This window comes from Notolepis coatsorum, assembly GCF_963971535.1.
Source record: "Notolepis coatsorum genome assembly, chromosome: 2".
Lineage (NCBI taxonomy): Eukaryota > Metazoa > Chordata > Actinopteri > Aulopiformes > Paralepididae > Notolepis > Notolepis coatsorum.
Genome location: NC_140166.1, coordinates 218,079,884 through 218,098,257, shown reverse-complemented (window position 1 = coordinate 218,098,257; position 18,374 = coordinate 218,079,884). Strand labels below are relative to the sequence as shown.

The 18,374-nt window shown below is 44.8% G+C and overlaps 1 protein-coding gene across 1 annotated transcript in view; it reads left to right on the top strand.

Annotated features, from left to right (window-relative positions):
* The window catches only part of arid4a (AT-rich interactive domain 4A), a 96,025-nt gene that overhangs the window by 45,381 nt on the left and 32,270 nt on the right, over positions 1-18,374 (top strand). Inside the window, exons 12-14 of the mRNA XM_084308529.1 lie at positions 10,706-10,778; positions 12,394-12,488; positions 15,676-15,773. Coding sequence (XP_084164655.1) covers positions 10,706-10,778; positions 12,394-12,488; positions 15,676-15,773 — 266 coding nt within the window. The remainder of the gene's footprint in view (positions 1-10,705; positions 10,779-12,393; positions 12,489-15,675; positions 15,774-18,374) is intronic.

Sequence of the window (18,374 nt, the reverse complement as noted above, 5' to 3'; positions counted from 1 at the left end):
ATAAACGTCTTTCTCCCATTTGTCCGGGAGATCTCTGGGTAACAGTACTGTATATTTGCATATCATATATGTCACAAATGTAACATTACTATATACCTGTATGTCATGTATGTCACTATGAATTGAAAACGGGGGACCCTGATGTAAACAAGACGAACGTCTTTCTCTGGTCTGCATCCCCTTAACAATTGTGTGTATTGAGCTGTACTGTATTGTACCCATTCTGCAATCTGTTAAATATTGATTGATTGTTATTAACAGATTGCAGAATGGGTACAGTACAGCTCAATACACACAATTGTTAAGGGGATGCAGACCAGAGAAAGACTTTCGTCTTGTTTACATCAGGGTCCCCCATTTTCAGTTCATCATAACATATATGACACACATGACATACAGATAGACAATACTGCTACATCTATACATTTATGACATACCAGATTTACAAATACAGTAGCCTATTGTTTGTTTGTGATACAAAAATAGTCTAAAAAGAGTATATACATTTGACGAAGAAACTGTACATTGGAGGTGGTTGGGTGGGATGGGGGGGGGTTGTAACTATACATTGGATTATCGACAAAACCTTACTTGGTCCCAAGAAGAGGGTCTCGTGTATTAAATAAAGTTTTCATTCATTCATTCACTCTGGATCTTGTAAATCCAGTAGCAATACACACAATTGTTAAGGGGATGTAGACCAGAGAAAGGCGTTTGTCTTGTTTACATCATCAGGGTCCCCCATTTTCAATTCATAGTGACATTTATGACATACACAACATACACATGACATCATGACATTTATGACATAGGGACATACATGCCTTACAGGTATATAGTAATAGTACTGTTACATTTGTCACATATACGATATGCAAATATACAGTACTGTTACCCAGAGATCCTAACAGTAAATATATACATATGATGAGGAGGAGACTGTACATTAGGAGGGGGTGAGTGAGTGGGTGGTAAATAAATATATACAAACGGTGGGGAGGAGACTGTCCATTGTTGTTGTGGCATAATTGCGAAACGTGTTTAGTCCCTTGTTTGTATGATAACAAGCCATTTAGTTCATGGTTCAAAGTGGGGAGGGGTGCTAGCTCGCCATCAATCAGAAGCTAGCCACAAGACTTGCATTCACGCTCTCCAGCACACAACAGTAGGGTCTCTATAGTCACAGTCAGGACAGTAGGCTCGCTCTACAAGTAGGCTCCCTTAAAACGCTAACGCTATTAAAAAAAAAATACAGTAGTGGTTAAAATAAGAATATGACTTGGCCAGAAAAAAAGTTCAGTCAGGAGATTTTTTTTTGCTTTAATCCCTGGAGGGGTAGAGAGACCCCAGCGTGTGAGACGAGAAGGCAGCGAGAGGAGGGGGGGGGGTAGAGAGACACCCCAGCGTGTGAGACGAGAAGGGAGAGAGAGGTGGGTAGAGAGACACCCCAGTGTGTGGGACGAGAAGGAAGAGAGGGGGGTAGAGAGACACTCCAGCGTGTGAGACGAGAAGGAAGAGAGAGGGGGGTAGAGAGACACCCCAGCATGTGAGACGAGAAGGAAGAGAGAGGGGGGTAGAGAGACACTCCAGCGTGTGAGATGAGAAGGAAGAGAGAGGGGGGTAGAGAGACACCCCAGCACATTGGGTAGAGCGAGAGGGTGGGAAGGAGAGAGGTGGGAGGGGCAGGGAAGAAAAACCCTGGCACGTGAGACGGAGATATTCAGGGAGGAGGAGGAGGAGGAGAGCGAGAACCCCCCCTGCTCTGGGGACAACAATGGTTAATTCTTCCTGGCTCTCTCAGCTTCAGGACAAACAGCCATTCGTTTGGTTTCCGAGTTCGTTACCATAGCAACCCCCAGGCCTGGCCTGCCTACCCACTTCCCCTATGGCTGAGGGAGCATTAGAGATGGAAGCTGTGTGGGGATTGGCTGAGAGCCACTAGAGGTGGGACAGAGATGGGAGGAGGAGGAGGAGGGCTTGTGTGGGGATTGGATAACAGCCTAAATGGAAGTGTGCCAAACCGTGGCTTCCTATTGGCTGGCACCCTAGTCCATTTCGGAGGCTTTTCTCTCTGCCTCAGCCCGTCACTGTAGGGTGAAATCTGAGCTGTCGCCTCAGTGATGTGGGAAGACTTTTGGGATTCCTCAAAATCTCAGGATTTCACAGCTGTGATCTAGCCAATAATATTTCCTTATCTCATCCATATAGATCTCATTGTAAGGTGAATTCCCTGATTTCCTTTTATTTTTCAGAAATTCAATATTTCTTTCAGTAATACATTTTCCTGCGATTACCTGGGTTTTGTCCTGTCATTTGTGTGGATTGTGCATTTAATACGTTTATCGACATGGTAGACACGTATATCAACCTGGTAGACACGTATATCAACCTGGTAGACACGTTTATCAACCTGGTAGACACGTTTATCAACATGGTAGACACGTTTATCGACATGGTAGACACGTTTATCGACATGGTAGACACGTTTATCAACATGGTAGATGTGTTTATCAACATGGTAGACGCGTTTATCAACATGGTAGATGTGTTTATCAACATGGTAGATGTGTTTATCAACCTGGTAGACACGTTTATCAACCTGGTAGACACGTTTATCAACATGGTAGACACGTTTATCAACATGGTAGACACATTTATCAACATGGTAGATGTGTTTATCAACATGGTAGACGCGTTTATCAACATGGTAGACACGTTTATCAACATGGTAGATGTATTTATCAACATGGTAGATGTATTTATCAACATGGTAGACACGTTTATCAACATGGTAGATGTGTTTATCAACATGGTAGATGTGTTTATCAACATGGTAGACACGTTTATGCATTTAACATGGTAGGCAAGTACCTCAAAGAACCAGGAGTGCAGCTTGGATGACTCTGTTGGGAACTGAACTCCTAACCTTGGCAGTATTGGTGCCTTGCTCTACCCGTTGACCTCTTTGGTTTGCTCATTAGATGAATATCTACTAGAGGGAATACATTGTACTTATTATGAATGTAAGGGTGACGAGAACGATGATGCTCTGAGAATGGTTTTGCATACTTGCAGACTGATTGCATGCAACGTCACGATTCTCTCGGTTGTCCCTCTAACCCCCTTGATGAATGTTACACTCTCCGTGTTCATCTCCGTTGGGATCTATCTATACACGTTGTGGTGTCATTAGGGGCCATGTGGTAGGGTATTTAGCATCGACATTGTCAATACCCGGATCTCTCAACAGGTCAGTTGAAGTTGGCAATAGTGATGGGGAGGAATTATGGGCCATGTAATGCTTTCCTAGTGTGTACTTCCATAGTATAAGTATTATTTATTTCTATATTTATTTATAATTTCTACTTTCTTTTGGCAATGGGAGTGGGTTTCTTCATTGAGCGTTGATCCTTATCATCAGGGCACGAGCATCTTGTGTTTTGTTATACAAATGTGTGAAGTGGCAGGTGATTTCAGGCATACTGATGATTTCTTTAACTACTAGGTTGTGACTGTTGTCACATCATCACTGCTCACTTTTCACTTTTATTTAAGATTAGAAAAAAAAAACTCTTCATTATGTAGAGATGGGCATCGATTTTCTAATGGGTATTACATTATACCCAAAAAGTTTAATAGTTTCTGTGACTATAATTTTGTCTTAAAATGTCCCTTGTTCTTACCAGCACCTACAATGTGTAGTGTATTGAGAGGTGACCCCTGCTGAAGAACGACATGCAGGGTAGAGCTCGCTAGCTAGCCAGGTAGCGTCTATTCGAAACCCAAACGGTTCATGCGTTTTGCGAATCTGATTGGCCACTGACATTTCTGGTCATGTGACATGTGCGCCCAATCGCGTGACTCGCCCATTTCCGCCTCGACCAGCAGCAAACTACCTAACGCCTAGTTTATCACTGGTTAAGCTTAGGCGACTCTTTCGAAGTTGGTTACGGTTAGAGTTTGGAATCAGGGCTGGTGTTCTATCGCCATGCTCTAAGACAAACTCTAACCTTAACCAACTTCGAAAGAGTGCCTAAGCTTAACCGGCGAAAGAACTTGCCGTCACACGATTGGTGCGACCAGAAACATCAGTGGCAGGGGAGGAAACTAACTTTTTGGCTTACCAGCCAACTGGCGAGTATCTGATTTTTTTTACCAGCCAAACAGATTTTTTACCAGACAAAAAAAATCGCTAATTGTGATAATTACTTCTTTGTACGTCTTCGTCTAAATTGATTTTCAATCATAGTAAATTAATCACACTGTCTCTACTCTTCAAAATATTACATCATTAAATCACATATTAACATGAAAGAGGGAACTATTCTGGACTGGGTTGGGCTGAACTGGGCAGTGAAAGATGCTGGGTTGGGCTGGTCTAGGTTATACTGAATGATGAATTGAAAATGAATTGAAAATGGGGGACCCTGGTGTAAACAAGACGAAAGTCTTTCTCTGGTCTGCATCCCCTTAACAATTGCATGCATTGAGCCGTACTGTACTGTACCCATTCTGCAATCTGTTAAATAAAGTTTTCATTCATTCATTCATCACAGCTCAACTACTAGGAATGTGTGTCTGACTCTTAAGTGCAGGAAATATTCATCAGAAAGGGGGGACATGATGGAGGGAATGGAAAGAGCAGGTTTGACAGGGGCAGGGTTGAAGGGCATTGGAGTGTGGAGGAAGTGGACAAGGCATTAAGCAAACAGGACTGAAATGGGGGACCCTGATGTAAACAAGACGAAAGTCCTTCTCTGGTCTGCATCCCCTTAACAATTGTGTGTATTGAGCTGTACTGTATTGTACCCATTCTGCAATCTGTTAATAAAGTTTTCAATCAATCAATACTGGGTTGGGCTGGTTTAGGTTGGACTGAGTTGGGCAGTGAAAGAACCAAGCATTTCACTGTAATGTAATAGCTAAATAAAACAACTTGAACTTGACTTGTTACATTTGCACTCTGGTTGTATGCCAAATGTATTCTGGTTGTACTGTACTTGTGCTGTAAGATGACAATACATTGGAACCGAATCGACAACGCTAGGGGTTCAGCAGGTGTATTCTGAATGCCAAGTATGACAACATCACCGTTGTGAAGGGCATATGGGCGAGTCACAGTGGTGATATGGGGGGAAACCCGGTAATAATAAAATGTCACTCGGCTGCATTTAAGCAAAGCCGCTCAGTATAGTCGTCCACTATGTTGAATGCGCGTTATGGTAGCTTGTTACATGCTAGGTAGCTAGCCGGCTAATGTTGTTGACTTGTCATTCTCATCCGACTCGAAGGAGACGCGTCGCATGCTGTTGTTCGCCCCCATGTCAGACCGCACTGATATCCGAAAGCGACGACTCTACATGCAATTATTTTCATCCACTGGTGTGTTTTTGTCTAAATTTGTCTACGTTGTCAAGCCGGCTGCCGGTGGCAGGAGTCTGTAGGTCCGCGCGGCGCGCGCAGTGATCTGTCCACTTCCCCTAGATGGGCGGCATCTTCTAGAAAATGAGTGTTCATTGGAGGAGCTTAGAGCGCATCTGTACAACGATGATGTTCATTGGTTATGGTCGGATTATTATGAGGCGCAAATGGGAGGAATCAAGGGGGGAGTCAGAGTTCGGCTTGTGCCAGTGAGCGAATCAGCAGATTGCAGAATGATTTTTTTGTTTTGTTTTGTAATTACTAGTACTCGCCAGACTGGCGAGTGCTCTTCATGAATTACTCGCCAAACGTAAAAAATACTCGCAATTGGCGAGTAAAGTGGCCTAATTTCCTCCCCTGATCAGTGGCCAATCAGAGCGCAAAACGTGAACGCGGAAGCATGCACCGTTTGGGTTTCGAATAGACGCATCCGGGTACCATAACCGCTGCAGGAGGCCATAGATATATAAAGTACACTAGATGGCTCAAGGCGGAGTCTCCCGCGTAGTTCACCGGCAGCCATCTTGCTTGAGTGGACTACTGCTTTATGGTGATGATCTGCACAAACAAAAATACTCTTAACTCGCTGAAATACATTTTTTTTTATCCACTTTTTCTCCTTATTTTTCTCCCATCCCAATTTCGTAATTCCAATTCTCCTCCCCTGTCTTGAACGTTGCTAGACTATGCCTCCCACTGGTTGGCTGTAGTGAGGATAGAAGCCTTGCATCACGCTGCCCCTGATACATCCTGTTTCTGCTATACAGGCGTCACCCAACCGACCTGTAGGAGTCGCTGTCCACAACGTCAAATCCCCACCCACCGGCTTTCCCACCCTCTAACACTGCCAATTGTGTTAGTATGACGGCCGGCCAAGCTGGAAGCAACGCCGATAGATGGGCTCGATACCAGCATCTCCTGTGTTAGTGGCGAGCGCGTTGCCCACTGCGCCACCTAGCCGCCCAACTCGCTGAAATCTTGATGGATTTACAAACAGTTTAGTTTATTACAAATGTTATTAACTCATTCAGTGCCAGCTATTAGCCTTGGCCCTGTAGCTAACGTGCCAGGTTTCCATTACATATTTTCACTGTGCGTCACTATGTTTGGAGAGCTATATCTATATTCTATATTATAGCTATGGGGACAATACTATGGTCATTAAGTGACTTTCTTCCGTCCAAGATGCAAAAAAGACATAATTTTTTCAAGCATAAGTTTGCGCATTATCCCGTGGTGAATATAAGTATAATTTCAGATTGATCCGAGATAATTCCCGAAAGGCTGAGTTATAGGGCGCTACGTGAATTCTACTATAAGCGTTGGCGTTTCTTGCCTGGACACGCTACTATTTCCAAATCAAATGTATATAATAGGTATTATGTTTCATCATGAATGCATGAAAGGGGGCGCTCCAGTAGCACACCACATAGCGCGCGGAGTTGCGAAGCGGTCGCCCTGGGTTCGATTCCCCAACCCCGTGGCCATATGCTGCATGTCTTCCCCTCTTCTCCTCCCGTTTCATCCTCTCTCCTCCTGTAGGTCCTGAGTGGCCAAATGGTCCTGCGTTGACCAAAAAAGCTGAAAATGCTATAAGCTATAAATAAAATCTTAATTTTTTTTTTAAATTAATGCATGAAAGGGGGGAGGGGTGTAGTTTCTGATTCTTTGATTGCCAGAAACGGCATTCCTATTGAACACTAAAAACGCTGATCAGCTGGATCGGTATGAAAACATTGCACGATCAAGCTGGAATTGACGTCTGATAGTCCTTACCTCTGATCGGGGGTATTCCAAAAAGAATATTCCAATTGTTTGATCTCCATCTGATGTCCATCTAGTCCACGACATAATATACGGCACAACACATGCACCAAGTGTCCCGTAGAGACGTTTCGATGCAACCGTTTGAACCGTACTAAAAAAACTGCACCCGGAGTGGTTTAAACGTAACACCCGGTCTGGAACAGGGTTTACTGCACTCTCGATACTGCCACCTGGCAGAATTTTGCCGGTACTGCACCCTCGGCGTCCCAGTATGCCTTTTAACTGCAACATACAGGTCTGTGACATTGAATAGGATATTAAAATCGAATAAAAGAAACTATCCAAAAATGTAATATTACGTGATTGGCACTCAACCGCTGGCAAGCAAAAACGTAATATTACGTGAATGGTACTGAAAGTGTTAACATGGCTGATTCTTGCTTGGAATATATATATATATATATATATATTTATTTTTTTGGTTTTCATATGAAAGTCTATTATAAGAATGCAGTATGATAACTACATCTCTGACGTTTTTATTAACGAATCAAACGGTTGAAAATTTAGCAAGCTATGGTTATTTCAATAGTACCTGCACCATAGACATTCATTCATGTTATGAGTGGGCGTGCTCCACCCACGCAAGATGGCCGCCATGTGGCAACGTCGGTCTCCGTTGGCCAGCAGCGCGGGTAAGTCATCTGGTGATGTATATCTATGGGAGAGGCCCCTTCGCTACAGTGGATTCAAGGACGGAAGAGAAAGCAGAAGGAGAGACCGGAGAGACGTTACACTTTGTTTCACTAACGCATCAGTGTCACGTGATGTAACTTCTCTGAATGAATGCTTTTGTTCCTGGAAATAACGCTGTGCCTCCGCCTTTAGCAGTGACGGCAGCCAGCTAGCTAGCTTGTTTGATTATCTCACATTCGCTATTGAGTCTAATCAAAATCATGTGTTAATGTGGGGTGGGACGGCGATCTGCGAATGGTAGTCTAATAGTTCCCAGTGACTATCGATAGCAATTTTGTGAGTTTCACCCATCCCTACATCCCAGTGTCCCAGATAGATGGCTAGCTAGCTCTCCCATCGTCCCACAAAGAGGCTTTCTCATTCATGGCCCAGAGAGCTTTGGTTTGCTTGTTTTTTCTTTCTTTTGAGATGTAGGTTATGTCCACAAATCAGGGCTGAACTGTCGAGATCATCCAAGCAGAAAAATGTACATTCAGCTCTAGAAAGGGTTTCCTTGAACTACAACGACCAGATTGGCGGCGTGTAGCCGTAACCCCATATACTCGGCTTAAAATAACAATAATCATCTCTGATGTTGGCTTGGCAGCATAGAACTGAAACCCAGCCAGGCTTTGAACAGCATCTCTCTCTCTCTCTCTCTCTCTCTCTCTCTCTCTCTCTCTCTCTCTCTCTCTCTCTCTCTCGCTCTCTCTCTCTCTCTCTCTCTCTCTCTCTCTCTCTCTCTCTCTCTCTCGCTCTCTTTGCCACAGAGGACTGACACTAATGGAAATAGTGAGGTCTGGGAAGCATTATTTCTCGCCCAACATTTTTACTTTTGGTCTGGTCAACATGTGTCCTTTTTCTATTGAGACTACCACCAACACATTGCCATCTTCAGGGGCCACTTGCATTCACACTAATACTAGAAAAGTACTATTTCTGTACTAGATGACCAGGCAAGGGACAACAATATCCCAGGCCAGGATGGAATGAGCACTAGAGTGATATTGGTTTAAATGGGATGAAGCACAGTCGAGGTTCTCTTATGGCTGGGCGATATGGCCAAAAATGTTATCGCGATATATCACTAACCTTTTTCATATTGTTCGATATCGATAATTAACTATTTTTATTGGTGTATAAAAAAAAAAGCCATCCGTTACAGCCCCTCACACTCCAGTTCTCAGGCTGCAGCTGGTTTAAAAGCTAAAGTAAACCGGCTTCTCTGCTGGCTGTGGCTCCAGGGGAGATGAACAGTTCTGGCTCTGCTGGTTTCTTTTCTATCTTTTGGCACTTTTTTGGTGGACAAACCACCACATGCACCGTGACTCACGACTGGAGACTAGCTCTGCTAGCACACATACTGTAGCCTACTGTGTACAGACTGTTTCAAACTGTATTTTACATTAGAAAGCAAACAAAATAAATGGACAAGAGAAAAATAAACCTCAATTTGGTCGGTATTGTCATTTGGACAAGCAAAGCCATTACTTTAAGTTGGCGGCAAGAAAGACGGGTCTGTCCACTGTCTCTGGTTTTAAAGCTGCCCTGTTGCAGGTCACAATAAATCGTTTTATCGCCCAGACCTAGGTTCTCTGAAGAGGAAAGACTGATGTTCAACACTAATCTTCTCTGTTTTATCCAGCTTGTTGACCTTATTTCACAAACGCAGCAGTTATAAATGTTGGTGTTTGGTTACTTCACACCCAACAAGTGATGCATAAAACACAGCGGTGACATTAGAGCTGCCGCGGTATTGATTTCCTACCGCCGCGGTAATAACCGCACACACACACACACAAAAAAAAAAAGTTTGAATGCATTTTTTTTTGTAGTCTACTCTTTATAGCATATAGCCTGCCTCTAGTCTAAATGTCTATCTTTAGAGGATGACTTTGCAGCATGAATATTGTTTGGGATTCGGCATGCACGCATTCGTTATTAAAAGTGAAACACGGATTCGAAGTCTCCCCTACGGTGTCGCGAGCAGGGGTGGTAGCGGCGCGCCCGCCGGTTACCCCCCCGACCCTTTCTTCTTCTTATTATAACGTTACTACTTATGATTACAAAGGCATTCGATTTGTGGCATTAACGTTAGTATAGTTACACGTTCGTATTTACCAGACCATAGCAAGGCAAGCGTTACTCAATTAATATCTAAGTTCCTTTCTTTGCTCAGAGCGTGCCGAGTTGTACCCATTCTGCGGTCTGTTAATAAAGTTTTCAATCAGACAAGTGTATAGAACGAAGGGCTTTTATTATAACATTTCGTTGCAGTAAAATCATTATGCCTCGTTCCCTGAGGAGCGACGGCGTCGGTAATCCACTCCGGTCTCCGGTGGGAGCTAACGTACTATTAGCCGTGTTGTGATGGGTGGCTGAGATTCAGGAAGTAAAAGCGCTGCAAGATGCTCCAAGCATGTGACTCGTATCTCTTCTGACCAATCAGTGGTCTGCAGTGTTTCATGTGACTTTTCTGGTACCCAATAGGGTCGCTTGGAATCTCGACAGAGAAGTAGGGTATATCTGCAGAGCCGCAAGCCCAACGAGAGCGTAATAATAATAATAATATATTAAAAAACAGCGGTGATGCCGGTATTCAGCCCAACGCTGCGGTGGGCATGATGTAACAGCGATACCGCGGTAATACCGATACCGCGGCAGCTCTAGGTGACATCAACACCAACAACTGATGATACAGTGGCAGCCTATCCATTCATCTCTTGTAAAGGAGTCATTCTAACTACCGCTCGCCCTCTCTTTGCTCCATCTGTCCATGTAGCCTGAAGATGAGCCTGACCCAGAGGAGAGAGACCACTTCCTTCAGCAGCTCTACAAGTTCATGGAAGACCGAGGTAAGGCTCTGCCACAGTTCAGCACACTTATACTTAGTTCATGGGAGACGGTGGCAAGGCTTGGCCTCAGGACACCACACTTAGTTCATGGAGACAGTGGCAAGGCTTGGCCTCAGGACAGCACACTTAGTTCATGGAGACAGTGGCAAGGCTTGGCCTCAGAACAGCACACTTAGTTCATGGAGACAGTGGCAAGGCTTGGCCTCAGGACACCACACTTAGTTCATGGAGACAGTGGCAAGGCTTGGCCTCAGGACAGCACACTTAGTTCATGGAGACAGTGGCAAGGCTTGGCCTCAGGACAGCACACTTAGTTCATGGAGACAGTGGCAAGGCTTGGCCTCAGGACAGCACACTTAGTTCATGGAGACAGTGGCAAGGCTTGGCCTCAGGACAGCACACTTAGTTCATGGGAGACAGTGGCAAGGCTTGGCCTCAGGACAGCACACTTAGTTCATGGGAGACAGTGGCAAGGCTTGGCCTCAGGACAGCACACTTAGTTCATGGGAGACAGTGGCAAGGCTTGGCCTCAGGACAGCACACTTAGGCTATGGTTAGACTAGTGTATTCCTGGCGTTTTTTTTATACGTTTTTGACGACGTTTGATGTCCTATCTACACAGAAATGCGTTTTTTGGCGTTTTTTTTTGCATATGGCTGAAACGCAAAATTGTGTTTGCGTTTGGAGATACGCAAAAAAAACGCTTCGACAACAGCGTGTAGTCAGCACGGAGCAGTTGTTGCGAAAACGCCCATGCGCAGTAGATACCATCTGCGTGCCCTTCCGGTGACAACAGTGTGTGTGTTTGGGACAGAGCTCCGTGTCCCAAATAGCTTCAGCTACCATGTGTTGTCAAGTTATTGTTATAAGGACCCCAGTCCAAGCTACAACAGTCTGCATTCCCTTAACAATTGTTTGTATTGAGCCGTATTGTATTGTACCCATATGCAATATGTTAAATAAAGTTTACATCCATTCATTCTGCTAGCATTACCGATTGCATGAGCAGCTGGCTAACGTGAGCTATCAGGATTCAGACCCTGTAGCGGGGCTCCCTCGTCTCGAGTCTATTACACTTAGTAAGTAACTTACTCATGCTCGCTCGCACACACACACTCGCACACACGCTCTCTCACACACTCGCTCTCCGCTCTCATTCCAACTCCAACTTTATGTTTTTCCGCGCGCGTTACCGATCGGTTTTCGCAATCGGCGAGTATGAAGCATTATCGTAATTCCCCAATCTCATATTTATACTGATTATCGGCCGATACCGATCGCTGGCCAATCGATCGGGGCATCCCTAGACTGTATTGATCTATTTATGGCGTGAGATTATTGTCCGTCCGGCACCGGACCGCTCGGGCTCTAGGGGTTAACGGGCCTGTCTATCTGACCTCGTGTTAATGTACTGTTGGCTCCCCTGCCAAGTTCCAAGTCTACATTATGTTTTGTTCGGTCTAAAATTACCTCTCAATCTGGCGTTTTTACCATATCTCTCTCTCACTCTCTCAAAGGCTGTGTTTAGTTTGCCTCTGTCTGAAGGTTGCGTCTCATGTGGCTCTAGTAGTAATGTGTTGCACTGTTCTCACACTCTCCCTCCACGTCTCCGCAGGGACTCCAATCAACAAGCCTCCCGTTCTGGGCTACAAGGATCTGAACCTCTTCAAGCTCTTCAGGCTGGTTTACCATCTGGGAGGCTGTCACACTGTATGTACAACCTCTCTCTCTCTCCCTCTGTCTCTCTCTCTCTCTCTCTCTCTCTCTCTCTGTATCTCTGTCTCTCTCTGTCTCTCTGTTTCTCTCTTGTCTCCCTCTGTATCTGTCTCTCTCCGTCTGTCTCTGTCTGTATCTCCCTCTGTCTCTCGCTCTCTTTCTCCCTCTGTCTTTCTCCCTATGTCTCTGTCTCTCTGTCCTTCTTTCTGTCTCTCCATCTGTCTCTGTGTGTCTCTATCTCTCTGCCTCAGTCTCTCTGTCTCTCTCTCTCTCTCCCTCTGTCTCTCTCTCGTTACATGTCTATGAGAAGGATATGCATTGTGCACTCATTGACATTTTATGGACATTGCCCCTCTGTCTTAAGCCGTGTTCCACTGGGGGACGACCCCTTAAAGGTCTGTGGGGACATGGGGACTATTGTGGGAGATGTTCCTTCATCAATGTGCAGTATGTAACTATGAGGGTTAATCATCGTCCAGAGAGGGGTAGTGTTACAAGCCAAGCCGTGTCCCTTTTTTTAAGAAGGTGGCCTTGTGGGTAACCTACGTGTGTTATGTAGTAGTCAAGGGGTCTTTTGGCGTGGATGTATTCCAGAGCGCAGGAGGGTGACGTTAGCAGTGCGTTTATTAGCCGTAGCCACAGTAAGTTAAAATATGGTGAGTAATTAACAGAAGAGACTGAAAGGCTGTGAAAGGCTGTGCAGTGTTGTATTTGTCATGCCCCGAGTTTGCCGGGTGAACTAGATAAAAGTGTGAGTTGGTTCCCGAGGTTTGTGTGGAAGCTTGTCGGCAGCTACGAGCCGGGCCGGGGCCAAGTCGGCTAGCTCCGCTCCAGAGGACTGGAGGCTGGAGAGTAGGGGTGTAACGGTTCCACCTCACAACGATTCGATTACGATTACGATTCTTCAGGCAACGATTCAATGCATCATGAAATCTCTTCATTTGACCACGATTCGATTCGAGTAATTTTCTATCAGTTAATTCCCCCAAAAAATTTGAATACACAAATGTGGCTGGTGGGAACTGATTCACTCGGCATGAATGGACTATAGGTCAATAAAAACAACACACATACAAAAAAAACATTAAAAAAGAAAAAACGTTTTCATTTCCCCCCCCCCTGATTAATTTATATTCTAACATATTCAAATCGATGCATCGAATCGAACACATTAGAATCTATGCATTTCGATTAATCAATGCATCGTTACACCCCTACTGGAGAGGTAACCCTGGTAACACTCCACTCCATCATCACCTGCATCCCATGCAGTCATTTGAAGGGACTGGCAGTGGCACTCGCATCGAGTCTCCCAGGCAACGGCACGGGAGGTCGGCTCACAGAGGCTCTGTGGCGGAGCAAGGCAGTTAGAGGCACCTGCGGGTCAGCAGGTAGGAACACAGTATTACATCAACAACAACTTTATACATCCACTGGAAACAAGGAAAGCATGAATTAAACCATCGCTCGGATCCTAATACGATCCTAAGATTGAATTCGTATGAAACGATTCAATCTAGTTTTAGTTTTTTTCCCAGCCCCACTCAGTTTCTTCATCTTTCTCCTGAGCTCTCGGCCACTTCCTCTTTTCAACCCCTCTCTCCCTCCATCCTCTGTCCTCCCATAGAATTGTCCCTCCATCCCTACCCTCCCTCCTTTCTCTCCTCTCCTGCTTCTCTCTCTCCATTCCTCCCTCTATCATCTCCTCTCCTGCTTCTCTCTCCATTCCTCCCTATATTCTCTTCTCTCCATTCCTCCCTCTATCCTCTCCTGCTTCTCTCTCCATACCTCGCTCTATCCTCTCCCCTGTTTCTCTCTCCATTCCTCTCTATCCTCCTGCTTCTCTCCATTCCTCTCTATCCTCTCCCCTGTTTCTCTCTCCATTCCTCTATCCTCTCCTTCCGTTTCTCTCTCCATTTCTCCCTTTGTCTCTACGCCTCTTCCTTCACCAGCGTTCTTCTCTTATCCTCCCTCTCTTCTCCCTTTCCATTCTTCTCTGGCTTTTCCTCTCTTACTCTTTTTATCCCCTCCTTGCTCCTTCCCTCGATCTCTCTCCCTCGTTATCTCTTTCCCTCGTTCTCTATCCCTCGTTTTCTCACCCTCGTTTTCTCTCCCTCGTTCTCTCTCCATCATCTCCTCTGCTGCAGTAGTCGGGTTGCTTTCTGTTGTTGCCAGCCTCTCCTCTCCTGCCCATTTTCTCTCCTCCTCTGCATAACTACAGGTTTTATTTGACTGTAGAATTCAAGGTCGATCATGTTTTGTTATGTCTAGTTGCTACTATGAGAGTAGACCAAGAGGATAAACATCTGGCGCCTGTAATAGAGAAGGACAGTGGACTGGTCCAGGCTTGGCTAAAGCCTGTGGGTCATCTCTTGATGTGGTACGTTATGTTTTGATTGCATGACGTTGTGTTTATTCTCTACTGTAGTTGGATCATCTCCTAGTATTAACTTCAATCAGTGTTGTTAGTTTGTGCTGAGCTCAAGGGGCGGAGCGTTGAGAGAGTCGATCAATGGGAGAGTTCTACCCACTCAGACTAGTGTGCATGCAACACACATGGCTGTCGGTTTAGAAAGTCTACTATTTGTCTATTCGTGGTGGGCTTAGGCTGTCGGGCAGCCAACTGAAGAAGAGCTTTAGGCTTAAAACATGTCTTGTTTTGAGGCGTAAAGCTCTATTCGTCCATCCGATTCTTAGTCTTGCCTTTTTGAGCTCATGTCTTTTTGAGCGCATTTAGACATCTTCACCTTGGCATTAAAGTGCTCCCCAGTGTCTTGAGCTCATGTCGCATTTAAGACCTCTTCACCTTGGCATTAAAGTGCTCCCCAGTGTCTTGAGCTCATGTCGCATTTAAGACATCTTCACCTTGGCATTAAAGTGCTCCCCAGTGTCTTGAGCTCATGTCGCATTTAAGACATCTTCACCTTGGCATTAAAGTGCTCCCCAGTGTCTTGAGCTCATGTCGCATTTAAGACATCTTCACCTTGGCATTAAAGTGCTCCCCAGCGTCTTCACGTTTGCTACTATTGTGGCCCTTATTCGCCCCGCGGCTTGTAAGGAGAAGATACCGGATATTGTTCCTTTTAACGTTTAATTTAATGGCGAACATGGTGTCACTGCTGTGTGTTATTGAAAATAGTTATGTTCGGTCTGTGTCACTAATGTTTGTGTGTCTCTTCAGATCGAGAGTGGAACCGTGTGGAAGCAGGTCTATATCGACCTGGGCATCCCAGTCCTCAACTCGGCTGCGTCCTACAACGTCAAGACGGCCTACAGGAAGTAGGTGTTTTTCCCCCGAACCCCCCATTCTCCCACCCCACCCCCAATATAATGGGACGGCTCTTATGCTCTTATGCTTATTATGGACGTACACAAAAAGGAATCCAAGTAGGTCAGGAAACCTTGTTCATCTGAAAATGTAAAAAGGGTGCTTTATCTGAAGGACTCCTTTTATATTCCTGCTTCATTAGACTTGGTACAGTAGAGCAATACTGTTCTAAAGTTATTACCCAGACACAGACACACAGGAGAGTGATCTGTGGATCAAGACTTTGATAGTACCACCAAAGAGGTACTCTGACATCACCAGTGTGTAGCGTAGTGATGTCATCACCCACTAGGGCAGCAAGATGAGTTTATCTGAAGGTCGTCTCCAGTTTCTATTCAGTAGATTCAATGGATAACTCCAGGATGTGAATTATGTGGACTTAAATTATTTTTTTTACCTGAGATGAGGTAAAAGTAACAATCTTATGACAAGTCCGTATAACTTGTCATAAGACCAGCCACACATTCAGACCCAAATAATATATATTTTTTTTAATCCCAATTTCTCACATTACATTCACCCTGAATGTTGACGTTATCCAGGTGAAAAGTTAACTTCATAAATCATTTGATGTATAATTAAATCAAAGGAAATGCGTTTGGGTCTGAGAGTGTGGCTGGTCTGCCGTTCTGCAGCTGGATACTATTGGTTTGTTTTGGCAAAATTCTTCTGCTCTGTGTGACAATAAATAAATGAATGATGATATGCAATTTAAAACCAAAACTAAGGCCTCAGTATGAGTTTAAGAAGTGAACATGGTCATGTTTGTTGAATAAAAGAAAAAAAAATGTTTTTTTTGATCGGATCGGGAAATATCGGTATCGGTAGATACTCAAAATCACATGATCGGGATCGGATCGGGAGCAAAAAAACGTGATCGGGACATCCCTAATAATTATTCTGCTTATTGCATACACAGGGTTACTTTGAATAAGCATGCATCGTCTGGGTAATATGATGATGCTATGGTTTCGCATACTTTGACTGATGTCATAATCATCTTGGCTATCTGACTAACCCCTGCTCTCTTTTATTCACCATGTCTTAAAAAAGATATGGCAGTTCTCATTTTTATAAATGTCCTTATAGTCGACACACGGCCTGCTAAAAATACCAAACTACAAAGCCAACAATGCAGCTCTTCTTCCTACAAGTCTGGTCCATCCAGCCAACACCAGATTATAGCTTGTATCCAGAAGTCATAGAACTCCAAAAAACGCGTGAGATGAGTCGTACTGTTTGTTTGGCTCAGTATTGGCCGTGTTTGTCCGGCACCTGGCGGCAGCTAATTAATATGCGGGCAGGGGGGGGAGCCAAGGCCATCTCTCCTTCCCAACCCCTGTTCCCCTAGCTAGCGGCAACTGTAGCTAGAGCCCCCCCCCACCCCCACCCTACTGCAACTGTGGACTAGGGTAAAACTTTCCCAACCCCTCCCCCTCCCTCCGAATCGCGCAGACGCACTACCTTGGTAGAGCCTTGTTGATCTGCAGCGGACTATGCATAGAGCTGTCTCAAGACATACTGTAGTTGACATGTTTTCAACAAATGTACATGCTTGGTTTGAATTTATGTGTGCCATTATTACTGTCAAATGTAATGATTGTGAAATATTTGTATAATGAGGCTATGGCTGTATGTGTGTCACCAAATTTCCCCAATGGGATTAATAAAGCTCATCCTTATAATTCATCATCATTGCGTTGGAACACAAGCATCGTCGTTTTTCCTGGAACTACTTTATGAAGTGATGGCCTCCAGTCTGCCTGAACCGGAACTACTTTCGAGGCAATCGTTGTCACAAGTAGTTCCGTGAAGAACTACAATGTGTTCAACACAATTATGAATTTTACTGAGCAGACTTGGAAGTGGGAGAAATGCAATTGTTGCTTTTGCTCTTTTCGTAGGCTATAAAATGACACCGGCCTTTTTAAGAATGTTGTATTAAATGAAGTGAAAGTTGACCAAGCTTTATTATTACAAAGCCACCATCTCTTTTATTTTTTATTTTATTTAATTTTTTTAATCCACTTTTTCTCCTTTTTCTATTTTTCTCCCATCCCAATTTCGCATCGCCAATTCTCCCTTCAATTCTCCCCTCCCCTGTCTCGAACGTTGCTAGACTATGCCTCCCACTGGTCGGCTGCAGTGAGGACCAAGCCTTGCATTATTAACAGCATCTTTTCACCTGTACAGCGCGATCTCTCAGTGGCGAGGAGTAACGCGTGGGAGGCTCATGCTGCCCTCGTTACTTCCCTGATTCTGCTGTACAGGCGCACCAACCGACCTGTAGGAGTCGCTGTCCACAACGTCCAATCCCCACCCACCAGCTTTCCCACCCCTAACACTGCCAATTGTGTTGGTATGAATGACCAGCCAAGCTGGTAGCAACGCAGAGAGCTGGGCTCGAACCCAGCATCTCCTGCGTTAGTGGCGAGAGCCTTGCCCACTGCGCCACTTAGCCGCCCAAAGCCACCATCTCTGGCTGTCCTTTCTGCTTTGCACTGGTCTCTGCTCCTACCTGCTTCATTTTGCATCCCTACTAATAAGCATTC